At 38.2% G+C, this 23,054-nt stretch overlaps 1 protein-coding gene across 3 annotated transcripts in view; it reads left to right on the top strand.

Moving 5' to 3' along the window:
* Window positions 1–23,054, top strand: part of LOC109554007 (glycerophosphodiester phosphodiesterase domain-containing protein 4-like) — a 135,921-nt gene that overhangs the window by 51,305 nt on the left and 61,562 nt on the right. For all 3 annotated transcript variants that reach the window (XM_070783358.1, XM_070783359.1, XM_070783360.1), the window contains one exon: window positions 18,339–18,495. In XM_070783358.1, the coding sequence (XP_070639459.1) occupies window positions 18,339–18,495 (157 nt within the window). The remainder of the gene's footprint in view (window positions 1–18,338; window positions 18,496–23,054) is intronic.

The raw sequence follows: 23,054 nt of genomic DNA on the forward strand, positions 1-23,054 counted from the left end.
TGAGCTCCTGGCACACTGTCCTTTTCTCTTCTGTGACTTTAACTTCATTGTAGATGATCTTCCCAGCTGCTCAGTTTCTCTGTTGACATCTTCATTTCCCATGACCACCATCCACATATCTCCACCATCCACATTGATGGCTACAGTCTATACTCATCATTAATAAATATTGCTTATCAGCCATAGTCTAGTCAGGACATGAATACCACAAAAGTATCTAGAACAGGAAAAATCATATTATAATTACTAAGTAGTAAAAATGGCTACTGAAAAGTGGGACATAGGACTCTGGGGAGTGCACAAATTGCAACTACTACTGTGTATTCCACCATATTCTCTCCATTAATTACCAAAAAAATTTAAAAAAATTAGATACTGGACAAAATCCACAAAGTAACTAACAGAAGACTGAATGGTGAAGAATAGAATGTGGACTGGGTTGGTTCATAAGACCAAAGGAACTTCATAATAGGGAGCAAGTCTCCACTTGCTAATTTTTGTTTCTCCTCATGTATCTTGACATGAGCTCTGAAGAAAGCTGACCTGGAAACACCTATAGCTGCAGACAGAAAAAAGCTCCACAAAAATCTATTATATCTAGCCCAATAACTGGTAGAAGGATCATCCAATATGATATAAATGATTTGCTCATACCAGTCCTACTCAGGGGAACACCACACAGAAACCACTCCTCACCCTGTCGCAGCTTGTGGCTGTGGCTCTGGAGACTATGAGCAGATCCCTGTAACTATTTCTGTCCTGATGTAAGCGGTGGTACCCATTTCCTTTCTTCTTCAGCTAGAGAGTGAGCAGAGAATTACTGAGAAAAGTTTTCCAGAAAAAAAGATTTTTTTAATTGTAAAATATTCTTAACATAAAATTTACCACTTAAACCATTTTTAGGGTACAGTTTAATGGCATTAAGTACCTCCACCTTCTTTTAACCATCACCACATAGATCTCTAGCACTTTTCATCTTCTCAGACTAAAATTATTTGTTAGATGTTAATAATAACTCCACCCAAGCCTTTGCAACTGTCATTCTTTTTTCTCTCTCTATGTGTTTGACTGTTCGGTGAAATCGTGCAGTATTTGTTATTTTGTGTTAAGCTCATTTCACATTAGCATGATGTCAGTATAGCTCATTTCACTTAAGCATGTCAAGACTCATCTATATTGTAGCATGTCAGAATTTCCTTCCTTTTAAAAGTTCTCTTAAAAAGCACATAACAAAATTTGCTATCATAGCTATCTTTTAAGTGTACAATTTAGTAGTATCAAATATATTCACATTGTTTTGAAACAAATCTATAGAACTTGTTCATCTTGCAAATCTGAAACTTGATCCCTGTTAAATAACAATTCCACCTTTCCTTCTGCCCTCAGCCCCTGCTTACCACCATTCTACTTTTCGCTCCTATGAATCTGACTACTTAAATAACACCCATACGTGGAATTATACAGTATTTGTCTTTTCATGACTATCTTGTTTGATTTAGCATAATGTCCTCAGATTTCATCTATGTTGTGGCATGTGACAGGATTTCCTTCCCTTTTTAGATTGAATGATATCCCACTATGTATAGATATCACATTTTGCTTCTTCATTTATCCTCTAATAGACATTTGGCTTGCTTCTGCCTCTTGACTGTTTTGAAAAATGCTGCTATGAACGTTAGAGTACAAGTATATTTTCAAGAACTTGTTTTCAGTGCTTTTAAGTGTGTGCCCCAAAGTGGAATTACTGTATCACGTGGTAAATCTATGTTTAGTTTTCTGAGGAATTGCCATGCTAGAGAAAGGGATAAAAACCTGTTCATAACATTCTGGGGAGACCTTTGTATAACCTATGCATGAAACCACACAGACACAACACAGCAGAAGGCTTGAGAATCGATTGGAACACTATCTGTGTTGTAGATTGACTTCTGCAGAGCCTTTGAAAACTAACTTGGCGTTAAAACTGTATCTTACAAATGTGGTCCAGGACATGTTTTCTGAACCTAGACATCTTGAATCTCTGTTAAAATAGATTTTAATGAGATTTCAAATCTCCAAATATTCAAAATGCTCAGGATACAATCCAGAGTTTTCCATACCAGGATCCAGAAAAAACTCAGCTTCAGTGAGGAAAGGTAATCAATCAATAGATGTCAATAGCAGGAGAAACAGATGTTGGAATTATTCCTAAGAATTTTAAAGCAGCTATCATAAAATGTCTCCAGCAAACAATTATGAACACTTGTTAATTTAAAAAGTAGAAGGTGTTAGCAGAGAAAGAAAAGTAAAGAAGAATCAAATGGAAATGAAAAATTCTTTAGACAAAAGATAATGATGTTAAAATTTACTCCTATGCATATATCAAATCATGCTGTACACCTAAAAATAATACAATGCTATATGTCAGTTATAGCTCAATAAAACAAGGGTAAGGAAAACAATTTGGAACATAAGGAATAAAATAAAGCAAAGGAAAGGGTAAAAAATACATAGGTGGGGACTGCTCTGGTGGTCTAGTGGTTAAGGAGCCACTTGCCGCTGCAGGGGACACAGTTTGATCCCTGGTCTGAGAAGACCACAGAAACTGTGGAAAACTAAGCCTGCGCACCAGAACTGTTGAGTCCACATGCTACAACTAATGAACTATACATGCCTAGAGCTTGTGCTCTGGAACAACAGAATCTGCCACAATGAGAAGCATGCCCACCACAAAGAAAAGTAAGCCCACTCCTGAAACTAGAGAAAGCCCGTGTGCAGCAACTGAGACCCAGCCCGGCCAAAAATAATAAATGTATTTTTAAAAAGATAAATATTAATAGGTGATTCTTCTATTCCAGAGTTTAAAATTTGTGTTCAGTGGTTAAAGACAAAAGTGATAATATTGTTTAATGTATGGGTCTCAATATATTTTGAGATATATAAGACATGTATATTGTAATGGGAAGAGGTTGGGTAAAGGGACCTAAAAAGTATTCAGTTCTCTACACAATACTTGAAGTGGTAGACTAGTAGAATGTGATCTATGGGACGTATTTGGAATCTTTGGGGCAACCACAAAATTATACAGAGATACACAGTTGACCCTTTAACAACAGGAGATTGAAGTGCTCTTCAACTCATTACATTCACTCAGTCATGTCCGACTCTTTGGAATCCATGGACTGTGGCACGCCAGGCTTCCCTGTCCATCACCAACTCCAGGAGCTTGCTCAAACTCATGTCCATCAAATCCATCTTATCCTCTGTTGTCCCCTTCTCCTACCTTCAGTCTTTCTCAGCATCAGGGTCTTTCCCAGTGAGTCAGTTCTTCCCATCAGGTGACCAAAGTATTGGAGTTTCAGCTTCAGCATCAGTCCTTCCAATGAATATTCAGGACTGACTTCCTTTAGGATTTACAGGTTTGATCTCCTTGCAGTCCAAGGGACTCAAGAGTCTTCTATAACACCGCAGTTCAAAAACATAGGTTCCTTGGTGGTCAACTTTCTTTATGGTCCAACTCTCACATCCATAGATGACTACTGGAAAAACCATAGCTTTGATGGACCTTTGTCAGCAAAGTGATGTCTCTGCTTTTTAATATGCTGTCTAGGTTTGTCACAGCTTTTCTTCCAAGGAGCAAGTAAAGCTCCTTGGAAAAGCTCCACAGCTTTTAATTTCCTGGCTTCAGTCACATTCCACAATGATTTTGAGCCCAAGATCTTCTTTAATATGCTGTCTAGGTTTGGCACAGCTTTTCTTCCAAGGAGCAAGAAAAGCTCCTTAGAAAATCTCCACAGCTTTTAATTTCCTGGCTCCAGTCACATTCCACAGTGATTTTGAGCCCAAGAAAATAAAGTCTCTCACTGTTTCCATTGTTTCCCCATCTATTTGCCATGGAGTGATGGGACCAGATGCCATGATCTTTGTTTTTTGAGTTTTAAGCCAACTTTTTCACTCTCCTCTTCCACTTTCATCAAGAGGCTCTTTAGTTCTTTGCTTTCTGCCATAAGGGTGCTGTCATATGCATATCTGAGATTATTGATATTTCTCCTGGCAATCATGATTCCAGCTTGTGTTTCATCCAGCTTGGCATTTCACATGATGTACTCTGAATATAAGTTAAATAATCAGGGTGATAATATACAGCCTTCACATAGTCCTTCATCAACTTGTAACCAGTTTGTTGTTCCATGTCTGGCTTTAACTTTCTTCTTGACCTGCTTACAGATTTCTCAGCAGGCAGGTAAGGCGGTACAGAATGAAGCAGGGCAAAGGCTAATAGAGCTTTGCCAAGAGAATGCACTGGTCATAGCAAACACCCTCTTCCAACACACAGGAGACGACTCCCCACATGGATATCACCAGATGGTCAATATTGAAGTCAGATTGATTATATTCTTTGCAGCCAAAGATGGAGAAGCTCTATACAGTCAGCAAAAACAAGACTTGGAGCTGACTGTGGCTCAGATCATGAACTCTTTATTGTGAAATTCAGACTTAAATTGAAGAAAGTAGGGAAACCCAGTAGACCATTCAGGGATGACCTAAATCAAATCCCTTATGATTATACAGTGGAATTGACAAATAGATTCAAGGTATTAGATCTGATAGAGTGCCTGAAGAACTATGGACAGAGGTTCGTGACATTGCATAGGAAGGACTGATCAAGATCATCCCCAAGAAAAAGAAATGGAAGAAGGGAAAATGGTTGTCTGAGGAAGCCTTACAAATAGCTGAGAAAAGAAGAGAAGCTAAAGGCAAAGAAGAAAAGGAAAGATATATCCATTTGAATGCAGAGTTCCAAAGAATAGCAAGGAAAGATAAGAAAGCCTTCCTTAGTGATCAATGCAAAGAAATAGAGGAAAACAACAGAATGGGAAAGACGAGAGACCTCTTCAGGAAAATTAGAGATAAAAAGGGAACATTTCATGCAAAGATGGGCACAATAAAGAACAGAAATGGTATGGACCTACCAGAAGCAGAAGATATTAAGAAAAGATGGCAAGAATACACAGAAGAACTATACAGAAAACATCTTTATGACCCAGATAACCATGATGGTATGGTCACTCACCTAGAGCCAGACATCCTGGAATGCAAAGTCAAGTGGGCCTTAGGAAATGTCACTATGAACAAAGCTAGTGGAGGTGATGGAATTCCAGTTGAGCTCTTTCAAATCCTGAAAGATGATGCTGTGAAAGTGTTGCACCCAATATGCCAGCCAATTTGGAAAACTCAGCAGTGGCCATATGACTGGTAAGAGTCAGTTTTCATTACAATCCCAAAGAAAGGCAATGACAAAGAATGTTCAAACTAATGCACAGTTGCACTCATCTCATGCACTAGCAAAGTAATGCTCAAAATTCTCCAAGCGAGGCTTCAACAGTACCTGAACCGAGAACTTCCAGATGAACAAGCTGGATTTAGAAAAGTCAGAGGAACCAGAGATCAAATTGCTAACATCTGTTGGTTCATTGAAAAAGCAAGGGAGTTCCAGAAAACATCTACTTCTGCTTTATTGACTATGCCAAAGCCTTTGCCTGTGTGGATCATAACAAACTGTGGAAAATTGTTAAAGAGATGGGAATACCAGGCCACCTTACCTGCCTCCTGAGAAATCTGTATGCAAGTAAAGAAGCAGCAGTTAGAACTGGACATGGAACAGCAGACTGGTTCCAAATCGGGAAAGGAGTAAATCAAGGCTGTATATTCTCGCCGCGCTCATTTAAATTATATGCAGAGTACATCATGCAAAATGCTGAGCTGGATGAGGCACAAACTGGAATCAAGATTGCCAGTAAAGATAACAATAACCTCAGCTACACAGATGACACCACCCTTATAGCAGAAAGCAAAGAAGAACTAAAGAGCCTCTTGATGAAAGTGAAAGAGGACAGTGAAAAAGTTGGCTTTAAACTAAACACTCGTATTTTGATTTCTTTTTTGATTTCTTCTGTGATTTGTTGGTTATTCAGCAGTGTGTTGTTCAGCCTCCATATGTTTGAATTTTTAATAGTTTTTCTCCTGTAGTTGAGATCTAATCTTACTGCACTGTGATATGAGAAGCTGCTTGGAATGATTTCAATTTTTTTTGAATTTAACAAAGCTAGATTTATGGCCCAGGATGTGATCTATCCTGGAGAAAGTTCCGAGTGCACTTGAGAAAAAGGTGAAATTTATTGTTTTGGGGTGAAATGTCCTATAGATATCAGAAACGAATGAAAATGAAAACACAACAACCCAAAACCTGTGGGACACCATAAAAGCAGTGCTAAGGGGAAGGTTCATAGCAATACAGGCATATCTCAAGAAACATGAAAAAGTTCAAATAAATAACCTAACTCTATACCTAGAGCAACTAGAAAAGGAAGAAATGAAGTACCTCAGGGTTAGTAGGAGGAAAGAAATCTTAAAAATTAGGGCAGAAATAAATGCAAAGGAAACAAAAGAGACCATAGCAAAAATCAACAAAGCCAAAAGCTGGTTCTTTGAGAGGATAAATAAAATTAACAAACCATTAGCCAGACTCATCAAGAAACAAAGGGAGAAAAATCAAATCAATAAAATTAGAAATGAAAATGGAGAGATCACAACAGACAACACAGAAATACAAAGGATCATAAGAGACTACTATCAGCAATTATATGCCAATAAAATGGACAACGTGGAAGAAATGGACAAATTCTTAGAAAAGTACAACTTTCCAAAACTCGACCAGGAAGAAATAGACAATCTTAACAGACCCATCACAAGCACGGAAATTGAAACTGTAATCAGAAATCTTCCAGCAAACAAAAGCCTAGGCCCAGCAGCTTCACAGCTGAATTCTACCAAAAATTTAGAGAAGAGCTAACACCTATCCTACTCAAACTCTTCCAGAAAATTGCAGAGGAAGGTAAACTTCCAAACACATTTTATGAGGCCACCATCACCCTAATACCAAAACCTGACAAAGATGTCACAAAAAAAGAAAACTAGAGGCCAATATCACTGATGAACACAGATGCAAAAATCCTTAACAAAATTCTAGCAATCAGAATCCAACAACACATTAAAAAGATCATACATCTTGACTAAGTGGGCTTTATCCCAGGGATGCAAGGATTCTTTGATATCCACAAATCAATCAATGTAATACACCACATTAACAAATTGAAAAATAAAAGCCATATGATTATCTCAATAGATGCAGAGAAAGCCTTTGACAAAATTCAACATCTTTTTATGATAAAAACCCTCCAGAAAGCAGGAATAGAAGGAACATACCTCAACATAATAAAAGCTATATATGACAAACCCACAGCAAACATTATCCTCAATGGTGAAAAATTGAAAGCATTTCCCCTAACGTCAGGAACAAGACAAGGGTGCCCACTCTCACCACTACTATTGAACATAGTTTTTGAAGTTTTGGCCACAGCAATCAGAGCAGAAAAAGAAATAAAAGGAACCCACATTGGAAAAGAAGAAGTAAAACACTCACTGTTTGCAGATGGCATGATCTTCTACATAGAAAACCCTGAAGACTCCAACAGAAAATTACTAGAGCTAATCAATGATTATAGTAAAGTTGCAGGATATAAAATCAACACACAGAAACCCCTTGCATTCCTATACACTAACAATGATAAAACAGAAAGAGAAATTAAGGAAACAATTCCATTCACCATTGCAACGAAAAGAATAAAGTACTTAGGAATATATTTACCTAAAGAAACAAAAGACCTATATATAGAAAACTGTAAAACACTGGTGAAAGAAGTCAAAGAGGACACAAATAGATGAAGAAATATACCATGTTCATGGATCAGAAGAATCAAAGTAGTGAAAATGAGTATACTACCCAAAGCAATCTATAGATTCAATACAATCCCTATCAAGCTACCAACAGTATTTTTCACAAAGCTAGAACAAATAAATTCACATCACAGCAGGATCCTCTATGACCCACCTCCCAGAATATTGGAAATAAAAGCAAAAATAAACCAAATGAGACCTAATTAAACTTAAAAGCTTATGCACAACAAAGGAAACTCTAAGCAAGGTTTAAAGACAGCCTTCAGAATGGGAGAAAATAATAGCAAATGAAGCAACTGACAAACAACTAATCTCAAAAATATACAAGCAACTCCTACAGCTCAATTTTAGAAAAATAAATGACCCAGTCAAAAAATGGCCAAAGAACTAAATAGACATTTCTCCAAAGAAGACATACAGATGGCAAACAAACACATGAAAAGATGCTCAACATCACTCATTATCAGAGAAATGCAAATCACAACCACAATGAGGTACCACTTCATGCCAGTCAGAATGGCTGTGATACAAAAGTCTGTAAGTAATAAATGCTGGAGAGGGTGTGGAGAAAAGGGAACCATCCTACACTGTTGGAGGAAATGCAAACTAGTACAGCCACTATGGAGAACAGTGTGGAGATTCCTTAAAAAACTGGAAATAGAACTGCCATACCACCCAGCAGTCCCACTGCTGGGCATACACACCAAGGAAAGCAGATTTGAAAAAGACACGTGTACCCCAGTGTTCATCGCAATACTGTTTATAATAGCCAGGACATGGAAGCAACCTAGATGTCCATCAGCAGACAAATGGATAAGAAAGTGGTGGTACATATACACAATGGAGTATTACTCAGACATTAAAAAGAGTACATTTGTGTTTATTTTATTTTTATTTTTTAAATTTTTATTTTATTTTTAAAATTTACAATATTGTATTGGTTTTGCCAAATATCGAAATGAATCCGCCACAGGTTTACATGTGTTCCCCATCCTGAACCCTCCTCCCTCCTCCCTCCCCATACCATCCCTCTGGGTCGTCCCAGTGCACCAGCCCCAAGCATCCAGTATCGTGCATCGAACCTGGACTGGCGACTCATTCCATATATGATATTATACGTATTTCAATGCCATTCTCCCAAATCATCCCACCTTCTCCCTCTCCCACAGAGTCCAAAAGACTGTTCTAGATATCAGTGTCTCATTTGATGTCTCATACACAGGGTTCTTGTTACCATCTTTTTAAATTCCATATATATGTGTTAGTATACTGTATTGGTGTTTTCCTTTCTGGCTTACTTCACTCTGTATAATCGGCTCCAGTTTCATCCACCTCATTAGAACTGATTCAAATGTATTCTTTTTAATGGCTGAGTAATACTCCATTGTGTATATGTACCACCGCTTTCTTATCCATTCATCTGTTGATGGGCATCTAGGTTGCTTCCATGTCCTGGCTATTATAAATAGTGCTGCGATGAACATTGGGGTACACGTGTCTCTTTCAATTCTGGTTTCCTTGGTGTGTATGCCCAGCAGTGGGATTGCTGGATCATAAGGCAGTTCTATTTCCAGTTTTTTAAGGAATCTCCACACTGTTCTCCATAGTGGCTGTACTAGTTTGCATTCCCACCAACAGTGTAAGAGGGTTCCCTTTTCTCCACACCCTCTCCAGCATTTATTGCTTGTAGACTTTTGGATTGCAGCCATTCTGACTGGCGTGAAATGGTTCCTCATAGTGGTTTTGATTTGCATTTCTCTGATAATGAGTGATATTGAGCATCTTTTCATTTGTTTGTTCGCCATCTGTATGTCTTCTTTGGAGAAATGTCTATTTAGTTCTTTGGCCCATTTTTTGATTGGGTCATTTATTTTTCTGGAATTGAGCTGTGGGCGTTGCTCATATATTTTTGAGATTAGTTGTTTGTCAGTTGCTTCATTTGCTATGATTTTCTCCTATTTTGAAGGCTGTCTTTTCACCTTGCTTATAGTTTCCTTTGTTGTCCAGAAGCTTTTAAGTTTAATTAGGTCCCATTTGTTTATTTTTGCTTTTATTTCCAATATTCTGGGAGGTGGGTCATAGAGGATCCTGCTGTGATGTATGTCGGAGAGTGTTTTGCCTATGTTCTCCTCTAGGAGTTTTATAGTTTCTGGTCTTACATTTAGATCTTTAATCCATTTTGAGTTTATTTTTGTGTATGGTGTTAGAAAGTGTTCTAGTTTCATTCTTTTACAAATGGTTGACTAGTTTTCCCAGCACCACTTGTTCAAGAGAGTGTCTTTAATCCATTGTATATTCTTGCCTCCTTTGTCAAAGATAAGGCCATATGTGTGTGGATTTATCCCTGGGCTTTCTATTTTGTTCCATTGATCTATATTTCTGTCTTTGTGCCAGTACCATACTGTCTTGATGACTGTGGCTTTGTAGTAGAGCCTGAAGTCAGGTAGGTTGATTCCTCCAGTTCCATTCTTCTTTCTCAAGATAGCTTTGGCTATTCGAGGTTTTTTGTATTTCCATACAAATTGTGAAATTATTTATTCTAGCTCTGTGAAGAATACCGTTGGTAGCTTGATAGGGATTGCATTGAATCTATAAATTGCTTTGGGTAGTATACTCATTTTCACTATATTGATTCTTCCAATCCATGAACATGGTATATTTCTCCATCTATTAGTGTCCTCTTTGATTTCTTTCACCAGTGTTTTATAGTTGCCTATATAGAGGTCTTTGTTTCTTTGGGTAGATATATTCCTAAGTATTTTATTCTTTCCATTGCTATGGTGAATGGAATTGTTTCCTTAATTTCTCTTTCTGTTTTCTCATTATTAGTGTATAGGAATGCAAGGGATTTCTGTGTGTTGATTTATATCCTGCAACTTTACTATAATCATTGATTAGTTCTAGTAATTTTCTGGTGGAGTCTTTAGGGTTTTCTATGTAGAGGATCATGTCATCTGCAAACAGTGAGTTTTACTTCTTCTTTTCCAATGTGGATTCCTTTTATTTCTTTTTCTGCTCTGATTGCTGTGGCCAAAACTTCCAAAACTATGTTGAATAGTAATGGTGAAAGTGGGCACCCTTGTCTTGTTCCTGACTTTAGAGGAAATGCTTTCAATTTTTCACCATTGAGGGTTTGTCATATATAGCTTTTATTATGTTGAGGTATGTTCCTTCTATTCCTGCTTTCTGGAGAGTTCTTATCACAAATGGATGTTGGATTTTGTCAAAGGCTTTCTCTACATCTATTGAGATAATCATATGGTTTTTATTTTTCAATTTGTTAATGTGGTGTATTACATTGATTGATTTGCGGATATTGAAGAATCCTTGCGTCCCTGGGATAAAGCCCACTTGGTCATGGTGTATGATCTTTTTAATGTGTTGTTGGATTCTGATTGCTAGAATTTTGTTAAGGATTTTTGCATCTATGTTCATCAGTGATATCGGCCTGTAGTTTTCTTTTTTTGTGGGATCGTTGTCAGGTTTTGGTATTAGGGTGATGGTGGCCTCATAGAATGAGTTTGGAAGTTTACCTTCCTCTGCAATTTTCTGGAAGAGTTTGAGTAGGATAGGTGTTAGCTCTTCTCTAAATTTTTGGTAGAATTCAGCTGTGAAGCCGTCTGGACCTTGGCTTTTATTTGCTGGAAGATTTCTGATTACAGTTTCAATTTCCATGCTTGTGATGGGTCTGTTAAGATTTTCTATTTCTTCCTGGTCCAGTTTTAGAAAGTTGTACTTTTCTAAGAATTTGTCCATTTCTTCCACATTGTCCATTTTATTGGCATATAATTGTTGATAGTAGTCTCTTATGATCCTTTGTATTTCTGTGTTGTCTGTTGTGATCTCTCCATTTTCATTTCTAATTTTATTGATTTGATTTTTCTCCCTTTGTTTCTTGATGAGTCTGGCTAATGGTTTGTCAATTTTATTTATCCTTTCAAAGAACCAGGTTTTGGCTTTGTTGATTTTTGCTGGTTGATGGTCTCTTTTGTTTCTTTTGCATTTATTTCTGCTCTAATTTTTAAGATTTCTTTCCTTCTACTAACCCTGGGGTTCTTCATTTCTTCCTTTTCTAGTTGCTTTAGGTGTAGAGTTAGGTTATTTATTTGACTATTTTCTTGTTTCCTGAGATATGCCTGTATTGCTATGAACTTTCCCCTTAGGACTGCTTTTACAGTGTCCAACAGGTTTTGGCTTGTTGTGTTTTCATTTTCATTCGTTTCTATGCAAATTTTGATTTCTTTTTTGATTTCTTCTGCAATTTATTGGTCATTCAGCAGCGTGTTGTTCAGCCTCCATATGTTGGAATTTTTAATAGTTTTTCTCCTGTAATTGAGATCTAATCTTACTGCATTGTGGTCAGAAAAGATGCTTGGAATGATTTCAATCTTTTTGAATTTACCAAGGCTAGATTTATGGCCCAGGATGTGATCTATCCTGGAGAAGGTTCCATGTGCACTTGAGAAAAAGGTGAAATTCATTGTTTTGGGATGAAATGTCCTATAGATATCAGTTAGGTCTAACTGGTCTATTGTATCATTTAAAGTTTGTGTTTCCTTGTTAATTTTCTGTTTAGTTGATCTATCCATAGGTGTGAGTGGGATATTAAAGTCTCCCACTATTATTGTGTTATTGTTAATTTCTCCTTTCATACTTGTTAGCATTTGTCTTACATATTGTGGTGCTCCCGTGTTGGGTGCATATATATTTATAGTTGTTATATCTTCTTCTTGGATTGATCCTTTGATCATTATGTAGTGACCTTCTTTGTCTCTTTTCACAGCCTTTGTTTTAAAGTCTATTTTATCTGATATAAGTATTGCTACTCCTGCTTTCTTTTGGTCCCTATTTGCATGGAAAATCTTTTTCCAGCCCTTCACTTTCAGTCTGTATGTGTCCCCTGTTTTGAGGTGGGTCTCTTGTAGACAGCATATGTAGGCATCTTGGTTTTTTATCCATTCAGCCAGTCTTTGTCTTTTGGTTGGGGCATTCAACCCATTTACATTTATGGTAATTACTGATAAGTATGATCCCATTGCCATTTACTTTATTGTTTGGGGTTTGAATTTATGCACCATTTTTTGTGTTTCCTATCTAGAGAATATCCTTTAGTATTTGTTGGAGAGCTGGTTTGGTGGTGCTGAATTCTCTCAGCTTTTGCTTATCTGTAAAGCTTTTGATTTCTCCTTCATACTTGAATGAGATCCTTGCTGGGTACAGTAATCTGGGCTGTAGGTTATTTTCTTTCATCACTTTAAGTATGTCTTGCCATTCCCTCCTGGCTTGGAGAGTTTCTATTGAAAGATCAGCTGTTATCCTTATGGGAATTTCCTTGTGTGTTATTTGTTGTTTTTCCCTTGCTGCTTTTAATATTTGTTCTTTGTGTTTGATCTTTGTTAATTTGATTAATATGTGTCTTGGGGTGTTTCGCCTTGGGTTTATCCTGTTTGGGACTCTCTGGGTTTCTTGGACTTGGGTGATTATTTCCTTCCCCATTTTAGGGAAGTTTTCAACTATTATCTCCTCAAGTATTTTCTCATGGTCTTTCTTTTTGTCTTCTTCTTCTGGGACCCCTATGATTCGAATGTTGTAGCATTTAATATTGTCCTTGAGGTCTCTGAGATTGTCCTCATTTCTTTTAATTCGTTTTTCTTTTTTCCTGTCTGATTCATTTATTTCTACAATTCTATCTTCTAATTCACTAATCCTATCTTCTGCCTCTGTTATTGTACTATTTGTTGCCTCCAGAGTGTTTTTGATTTCATTTATTGCATTATTCATTGTATATTGACTCTTTTTTATTTCTTCTAGGTCCTTGTTAAACCTTTCTTGCATCTTCTCAATCCTTGTCTCCAGGCTATTTACCTGTGATTCCATTTTGATTTCAAGATTTTGGATCAATTTCATTATCATTATTTGGAATTCTTTATCAGGTAGATTCCCTATCTCTTCCTCTTTTGTTTGGTTTTGTGGGCATTTATCCTGTTCCTTTATCTGCTGGGTATTCCTCTGTCTCTTCATCTTGTTTAAATTGCTGAGTTTGGAGTGTCCTTTCTGTATTCTGGCAGTTTGTGGAGTTCTCTTTATTGTGGCATTTCCTCACTGTGTATGGGTTTGTACAGGTGGCTTGTCAGGGATTCTTGGTTAGGGAAGCTTGTGTTTGTGTTCTGGTGGGTGGAGCTGGATTTCTTCTCTCTGGAGTGCAATGAAGTGTCCAGTAATGAGGCATGAGATGTTTATGGTTTTGGAGTGACTTTGGGCAGCCTGTATCTTTGAGCTCAGGGCTGTGTTCCTGTGTTGCTGGAGAATTTGCTTGGTATGTCTTGCCCTGGAACTTTTTCCCTCTTGTGTGGTGCTTGGTTTCAGTGTATGTATGGAGGCGTTTGATGAGCTCCTGTCAGTTATGATCCCTGAATTCAGGAGTTCCCTGGAGTCAGGGTTTGTACTTAAGCCTCTTGCTTCCAGTTATCGGTCTTATTTTTACAGTAGTTTCAAAACTTCTCCTTCTATACAGCACCATTGATAAAACATCTACATTAAAGATGAAAAGTTTCTCCACCATGAGGGTCACCCAGAGAGGTTCATAGCATTACATGGACAGAGAAGAGGGAGGAGGGAGTTAGAGGTGACCCAAATGAGATGAGGTGGAATCAATAGAGGAGAGAGTGGGCTAGCCAGTAATCACTTCCTTATGTGCACTCCATAACTGGACCGCTCAGAGATGTTCACGGAGTTATACAGAGAAGAGAAGAAGGAGGAAGGAGACAGAAGTGGCCAGGAGGATAAAAGGGGGAAATGAAAAGGAGGGAGACAGATCCGGCCAGTTATCAGTTCCCTAAGTGTTCTCCACCGTCTGGAACACACAGAAATTCACAGAGTTGGGTAGAGTAGAGAGGGGTTAAGGAGGAGAAACAGGCAACCCGGTGGAGAAAAAGGAGAGTCCAAAGGGAGAGAGAGCAGCCAAGCCGGTAATCTCGCTCCCTAGTGAAAAATGGGTACTGAAGATTGGGTTCTTAAAGGTACAAAATTGGTAACAAATACAAAAAAGCAAAAATTAAAAATCTAGAGTAGAGTTTGGAATTTCAAAAATACAATGTTAAAGAAAAGAAGAAGGAAAAGAAAGAGAGAAAAACAAGCAAACAAACAAAAACAAACAAAGTGGCAAAAATTATAAAGAAAATACAGGTACAAAATTGATAACAAATACCAAAAAGCATAAATTAAAAATCTAGAATAGAGTTTGGAATTTCAGATATACAATGTTATATAAAAGAAGAGAAAGAAAGAGAGGGAAAAAAAAGTCACAAAAATTATAAAAAAAATATATAGGTACAAAATTGATAACAGATACTGAAAAGCTAAAATTAAAAATCTAGAGTAGAGATTGGAATTTCAAAAATACAATGTTAAAGAAAAGAAGAAGAAGAAGAAAAAAAACCAAAACCAAAACAAAAAACAAGGTCACAAAAGTTATAAAAAATATATATATGAAGTTTGCTTTAAAAAAATAAGGGTCCTTTTTTTTGTGTGCAAAGTAATAGTAGGTTATAAAAGTGAAAATTAAAGGAATAATAGAGGACTTAAAATTTTTTTAAAAATTAAAAAAAAAGAAAAGAATGATTGTAAAAATAGTAAAAATATATCTAGGACTTTCTCTGGTTTTGTTGTGAGTATTGTGGGGTCAGTTCATTTTTGGCTAGTTCTTTGGTCCGACAAGATCTATAGGCCCCTTCCTATATAGTTGGTACTAACCACAGTGTTTAATCTATTGCCTGTAGCCTCCAAGGCGGTTCCCTCTGTTATTGCTTCTTCTGTTTTTGTCTCTTCAGTGTCTGGTTTCCGCCCTGACACAAAGGGGATGGTGGTGGACACTTTTTTTTTTCTTTAGGCTCACTTGTTCAGTCGCACTGTGGGGAGGGAGGGACGCTGCAAACAAATAACACTGGCGTGTGCTCGCAGTGCCTCAGCCACACTGGGTCTGCCCCTGTTCACGGTGCATGTAGCCTCCCTGCCCACACTGCTCAGGCTCTAGGCTGCTCTGCCGGGAACCATCTGTGTTCGGCCCTGGGCTGTTTGCACCTCCCAGGTCCAAGCCGCTCAGGTTCAGGCACTCGGGTAGTCCTCAGAGGCGCAGACTTGGTTGGGCCTGAGTTTTGTGCCCTTCCTATGTCCGAGCAGCTCAGGTGATGAGGTGTTTGGCGAGCGCAATTGCTGCCACTTACCGCCTCCCTGCCACTCGGTTATCTAGGTGTACAACCAGCGCACCTTCTTAGACGGATGTTGACCGTCCAGACCCTCAAGAAGTTTTAGTTAGCAAAAAAGCCTGCTTACAGTTTTATGGATAATGTCTCTCTGGGGCTGCAATTTCCCGCTTCTGGCTCTGGCTGCCTGTCACTGGAGGGGGATGGTCTGCAGCCGGCTATCTCTGTTTAGTCCTTTGTTCCGTGCGCAGGCCTGGCGGTGTCTTAGGTTAGGGCTGGCTTTTGGTGTGGTAGATATCCCACAGTCTGGTTTGCTAGCCCAAATTATTTCGCTCAGGTAGCGCTTGGGGTATTCAGGCCAGATCCTTACTCTAAGTGATGCAGCCCACACCGCACCTCCCTGCCCAGCCCCCGCTTGCTAGTGGCGTGCCCAGGCGTCTGCGCTGCTTCTCCACTGGGGGAGTTACTGTAGGGCTCGCAATCTGCAGGTTTTAATTGTTTATTTATTTTTCCTCCCTGTTATGTTGCCCTCTGTTCTTCCAAGGCTCGGCACAGATTCGGCAGTGAGAAGGTTTCCTGGTGTTTGGAAACTTCTCTCTTTTTAAGACTCCCTTCCTGGGACGGAACTCCGTCCCTCCCTCTTTTGTCTCTTTTTTTGTCTTTTATATTTTTTCCTACCTCCTTTCGAAGACTTGGGTTGCTTTTCTGGGTGCCTGATGTCCTCTGCCGGCATTCAGAAGTTGTTTTGTGGAATTTACTCAGCGTTTAAATGTTCTTTTGATGAATTTGTCGGGGAGAAAGTGTTCTCCCCATCCTACTCCTCTGCCATCTTAGCTCCTCCCAGAAAGAGTACATTTTGAATCAGTTCTAATGAGGATGAAACTGGAGCCTATTATACAGAGTGAAGTAAGCCAGAAAGAAAAACACCAATACAGTATAATAACACTTATATATAAAATTTAAAAAGATGGTAATGATAACCCTGCATGCGAGACAGCAAAATAGACACAGATGTATAGAACAGTCTTTTGGACTCTATGGGAGAGAGTGAGGGTGGGATGATTTGGGAGAATGGCATTGAAACATGTGTATTATCATATGTGAAACGAATCGCCAGTCCAGGTTCAATGCATGATACAGGATACTCAGGGCTGGTGCACTGGGATGATCCAGAGGGATGGGATGGGGAGGGAAGTGGGAGGGATGTTCAGGATGGGGAACACATGTACACCTGTGGCGAATTCATGTCAATGTATGGCAAAATCAATATAATATTGTAAAGTAATAGCTACCAGTTGTAATAAATAAATTTATATTAAAAAAGAAAGTACTGAAAAATTCAACATTCAGAAGAGTAGGGTCACAGCATCCGGTCCCATCACTTCATGGAAAATAGATGGGGAAATAATGGAAACTGTGACAGACTTTATTTTTTTGGGCTCCAAAATCACTGGAGATGGTGACTGCAGCCATGAAATTAAAAGATGCTTGCTCCTTGGAAGAAAAGCTATGACTATCCTAGAGAGCATATTAAAAAGCAGAGATATTATTTTGCCAACAAAGGTCCATCTAGTCAAAGCTATGGTTTTTCCATTAGTCATCTATGGATGTGAGAGTTGGACTATAAAGAAAACTGAGTGCCAAAGAATTGACGCTTTTGAACTGTGGTGTTGGAGAAGACTCTTAGAGTCCCTTGGACTGCAAGGAGATCCAACCAGTCCATCCTAAAGAAAATCAGTCCTGAATATTCATTGGAAGGACTGATGCTGAAGCTGAAACTCTAATACTTTGGTCACCTGATGTGAAGAACTGACTCACTGAAAAAGACCCCGATGCTGGGAAAGATTGAAGGCGGGAGGAGAAGGGGACGACAGAGGATGAGATGGTTGGATGGCATCACCGACTGGATGGACATAAGTTTGAGTTAATTCCAGGAGTTTGTGATGGACAGGGAGACCTGGAATGCTGCAGTCCATGGGGTTGCTAGAGTCGGACAGGACTGAGCAACTGAACTGAACTGGTCGTGTGGCCCCACGGAGCACAGGGCCTTAACTCATCACTATCCTAGTCACCTTACTGTCAGGTCATTACTTTTTTCTTCATTCTAAAAATCCCTGGATAGGGAAGCTACACTTTCACCGTAAATAATATGGTATTTACAAACCCCCCAAAGAGATCCCTAGGGCAGAAAAATACTGATATCATGTAAATTATTGGCACTTCATCCTTTGTTGTGATATGGGAGGGAGTAAGGAACCTTAGTTAGACTTCTTACCTTGATGGGCTTTCTGAGAACCCTGTCTGCCAAGTTGACTGTATTCTGTCAATTCTCCCATTTTCCTTTTCTCCCCATGCCTACAGTTTTGATGGGGTGCCTTTTCTCATGCATGACTATGACTTGAGAAGAACAACCAATATAAAGGAAGTCCTGCCAGATGCTGCCCGTAGACACCCTTCCTTGTTTCGATGGAGTTTCCTGACGACCCTGAATGCAGGCAAATGGTTTTCAGATGCATGGGTAAGATGCATTTCCCAGGTCAAAAAACTGAATCCTTTGCTATACATGGTCACACACTGTCCTAGAAATAAATACACTATGTACAGTATAATTTTGATGCCCTTGTGAGGTGGTACTACCTGATAGAATTGGAGAAGTTCATGCAAAGGTATCATTTGATCTGAAAGAAGATTATTGCTGAGGGGAACCATGGGCAATAATGGTGGTTTGTTTCATATATTACAGTAGACTGGAGCAAGAAGATATGTAGTATGTGTGTGTTCATGAAAGAAAGAGGAAAGGAAGGGTGAAGGCAAGGAGAGAGAGACAAAAGGAGAGGTACAGAGTAGATGGGATATACACTGGGAAAAGAATCAGAAAAACGTGATGAGGAGAATATAGCAGTGTGTAAATAAGACAGTTTAGAATTATCCTGAATATTTTAAAGTGGGTAAAAAAATCAAGCCTGTCTTTTCAAGATAGTTTAAGAAAAAACAACTGACATTTTCCAGGTTATCATATGTTTACAGGGAATCCATGCAACCTAGGTTTTACCAATCAGATATACTCATTTTGAGTCTTTGATTTTGACAACAAATATCTGAGCAGGACAGACAGCAGACATTCATATTGCTAGCACCTATGAAAACAGAGCTACAATACTTGGGGGTCAGCTGTGGTAATAGCTCTCTTATTACATAATTGTATAATTAGGAAAATAAATCTTCATATAATTTTGTTTATGTTTTAGGTGGAATGGAATTTTATTTATGTTACATGTTAATCCTGAAGATTGATTTGATCCTTTTTCATGTTAAAAAAGTGACAAGTTAAGACTTAGGTAAAGAGAGAATTATCCACCTCAAATTCATTCTGTTAACAAGTATTACTATAAGGGACAGCTAAATGTTGGTTTATAATGACTGTATCACCTCAGAATACTTATTCTCATATGAGTATATAGCCTACAAATGCTGTTTGCATGTGTAGAATAGTGGTATCCATCTGATATTCCAGGTTTCTGTGTGTGTGTAGGCTCTGTATATAAATCTCATCATACATGAATAAATAGAACATACAGACTCAAGAGGCTTCTTTAGTATGTATAATGTATATAGGCTTAGTTTGCCATATAGCAAACTCTTGTCTTGTAACTCAGCTGGTAAAGAATCCACCCACAATGTGGGAGACCTGGGTTCAATCCCTGGGTTAGGAATATTTCCTGGAGAAGGGAAAGCCTACCCCTGGAGAATTCCATGGACTGTATAGACCATGGTTCGCAAAGATTCGGACATGACTGAGCGTCTTTCACTTTCACTAGTTTGCCATAGGTAATATTTTAACAAACATGTATTCCAAATGAAAAGGCCATTATTAATCTGATGTGTAATGTATGTTTTGTGAAAGTCTTATTGTAACTGATGAAATTGGATATGTTGTTATAAAGTTTTGTTTATTTTATAGGATTAATAGTTTTATTTTAGCTTGTTTAGATGGCAAGTTTACAGTGTTTAGTTTTTCGATTATTCTGGTTACTGAAAGGTATCTGAAAGCTTGACTTCAAATCTAATTATCTAGGAGGCTTTAATTTTAGGTTTCATGGTAGATCTTTCTTTGATTCCATGTTGTGCAGGCAGGAAATCAAAGTGGTGTTGGCACATGATTTAAAAGATTTGGATGTTTGGATAATTTTTCGTAGTAAAGAAATTGGTTTTGTTTGTGAAGGTTTTTCTGGGTGCTCTTTTTGGTTGGGTATAGTTATGGATTGATGGTAGTGGTGAGTTGATTATTATTTGTCAGTATAATTACTATTCTTGAGATTACTTGTGAAAATTAAATACCTAATCTGATCTATAATGAAATAAAAATAGATACTGAAGTTCTGGAAGATGTCCCTGGAAGCTCAGCTGAGTTCCTATTTTTTAGTAAAACCAACCTTTGTGTGGAACATTTTCATATCCTTTTGTGAAAGTATAAATCTCAAGATTACAGAGGAATTACTTGAGAAATTTATCTCATGCATAAAGATAATGAACCAGGTACAAGTTTTATTTAGCACATTAATATGGGAACAAACAGGATGACAAAACTCAGTCAATAGAAAAGCGAGAAACCAACATGCAAAATTCTCAGTGCAACAAAGAAATGCTAAGAATTGCATTGCTAAGTTGGATACAAGCCTAGTGTATTATTTCAGTTAATACACTCTGACAATAAAACTTAATTTTAGAGTTGTCTTCTCTATGAAAACTCATTTGCATCTCTACCAGACAAAAATCCTGTCCTCTTCTATCAGTTTTCTAGAAGTCAACATCTAACTTTACATTGTACATCAGTTCAGTTCAGTTCAGTTGCTCAGTCATGTCTGACTCTTCGCAACCCCATGAACTGCAGCATGCCAGGCCTGCCTGTCCATCACCAACTCCCAGAGTTTACTCAGAGTCATGTCCATTGAGTTGGTGATGCCATTCAACCATCTCATCCTCTGTCGTCCTCTTCTCCTCCTGCCTTCAATCTTTCCCAGCATCAGGGTCTTTTCCAGTGAGTCAGTTCTTTGCATCAGGTGGCCAAAGTATTGGACACAGCAATTCAAAGAAAGGTACATTCCCATAAGAGTCAGATGATCTTTAGGTGTGCTTGTTAAACAGTGTGCTACAATGATACTGGAGGATTCAACGATGAACTTATGCTTGTTCTGAGTTTTGAATAATTTAGGTTCCCTCTTGTGCTCATAAATAACCTCTGTAGATTATTTAGAGGAGGGTCTTATTGTGATTTTTTGTTATTTAACCTTATTAACTTGCATCCAGTGCAGTTTAAAGGATCAGTTAATACACATAAGGTTTATTGTTGTATAATCAGCAAATCTTGATTTAGATTGTGTTAAATAACTATTAAGCTTAATAAATTAGGTTCTGTCTAGAGCATGTATAGGGAATCTACAATTTCATTTTAAATAGTCCCTACTGTTCCAGATTCTTATTTTTACTACGACTTGAGAAGTTCACTTGAATCAGGTTTCGCACATATACCTACAAATGTGGGCAAATGTCTCTCTCCTGTTCCTGGTAATCAGTGATCTTTCTTCCTACTGTAATGCTGGGATAGAGTGCAACAAGGGATACCAAACTGTTTGCCTAGGAAAGCTGCAGGCTTTGATTCCAAATACCAATTATGCATGTGTCCTTAGTAGGGACTGGTGGCTTGTTCTTTTGGATTGAATGACATGTATTCTCAAATATGATCCTTCAGTTATGACCTTGATGACACAATCAATTTTTCCAATGTGTCCAACTGGGAATTTCCAACTCCCAGTGTAAAGGAGTACATATTTTCAGCTTTGCAAAAGACTGCATTGCCATGAAACATAGTGGCTCAGTAAAAACAAATTTTACCTGAATTCAGAGGGGTGGTGAGAACAAGTTACTAAATAAAAGAATGTTTGGCACAAGTGTAATAGGAAAAGGCAAAAGAGAATGGGTTTTCTCATACACTCATGAGGAAGTAGAATGTTTAAAAGAGTACTAACAGGGAATCCCCACCTGGTGGTACGGTAGTTAGGACTCAGCACTTTCACTGCTGAGGGCCTGGGTTCAATCCCTAGTCAGGGAACAAAGATCCCACAAGTCACACGATGTGGCCAAATAAGAAGAAATAAGTACCAACAATTTCCAAAAAGAAAAGATGAATATGCACGATTAGATTGCCCTCATCAGTTTGTTCAATCTGGTGTAGGTAATGTCCTACTATGTCTAGGGTTATCAATGTACTTCTGCAGAGTTATCTGCTCCTCTCTAAAATTTAGTCTTGGAAATTCTGACTCAGTCCACTGATCAGTTGGATTGGTGTCTAATTGAGATGGCAGTGTCAGCTTACACTAGGAAAGCTGTTTCCACGAGTTTCTTCCTTGCATATCAGTGGACAAGAGAGGGTCCTCTCAAACATGATTTTGAGGTTAACTTTTCCTATTTCTGTTCTGTATCATGTAGGAAAAACCTTCAGATGAACATGGGGATAAAGCAGAAATCACATGATAATTAAAATTAATTTGATTATTATATGATAGTAAATAGCAGTGTCAGAAAGGAGAATACAATAGTCTACTAATAGGCTATAATGCATAACTGTTTTCAAAAGATTTGGTCTGTTTCTCTTTCCCTTACGTGTAAGAACATGCTGTGACTTATGTCTTGGTTCAGTGGTTAAGACTTCATGCTTCCCATACTGGGGACACAGGTTCAGTCACTGGTCAAGGAACTAAGATCCTGCATTCCTCTCAGCACCCCCACCCACCCAAAAAGGGAGACCATATTATGGGCATTGAACAGTTCTCCTGGTACTTCCAATCCATTCTTTATTACATTAAAAAAATTATCCATCTCTGAAATGTATTTCTATTATCATTTTACCTGCACAGTATTAACTAGGAATTTAAAATTTCCCTTTTTAACAACTCCTCCCATATTGAGGGCTTAATGCACAACATTGAGCTATATATGAAGCATGGACATTTCTACTAGCCATGACTATTTGCAGGTGCTGGTTGTATTCTCTTGCCTTAAACAACTAGAAAACTAAAC

This window comes from Bos indicus, chromosome 29, assembly GCF_029378745.1.
Source record: "Bos indicus isolate NIAB-ARS_2022 breed Sahiwal x Tharparkar chromosome 29, NIAB-ARS_B.indTharparkar_mat_pri_1.0, whole genome shotgun sequence".
Lineage (NCBI taxonomy): Eukaryota > Metazoa > Chordata > Mammalia > Artiodactyla > Bovidae > Bos > Bos indicus.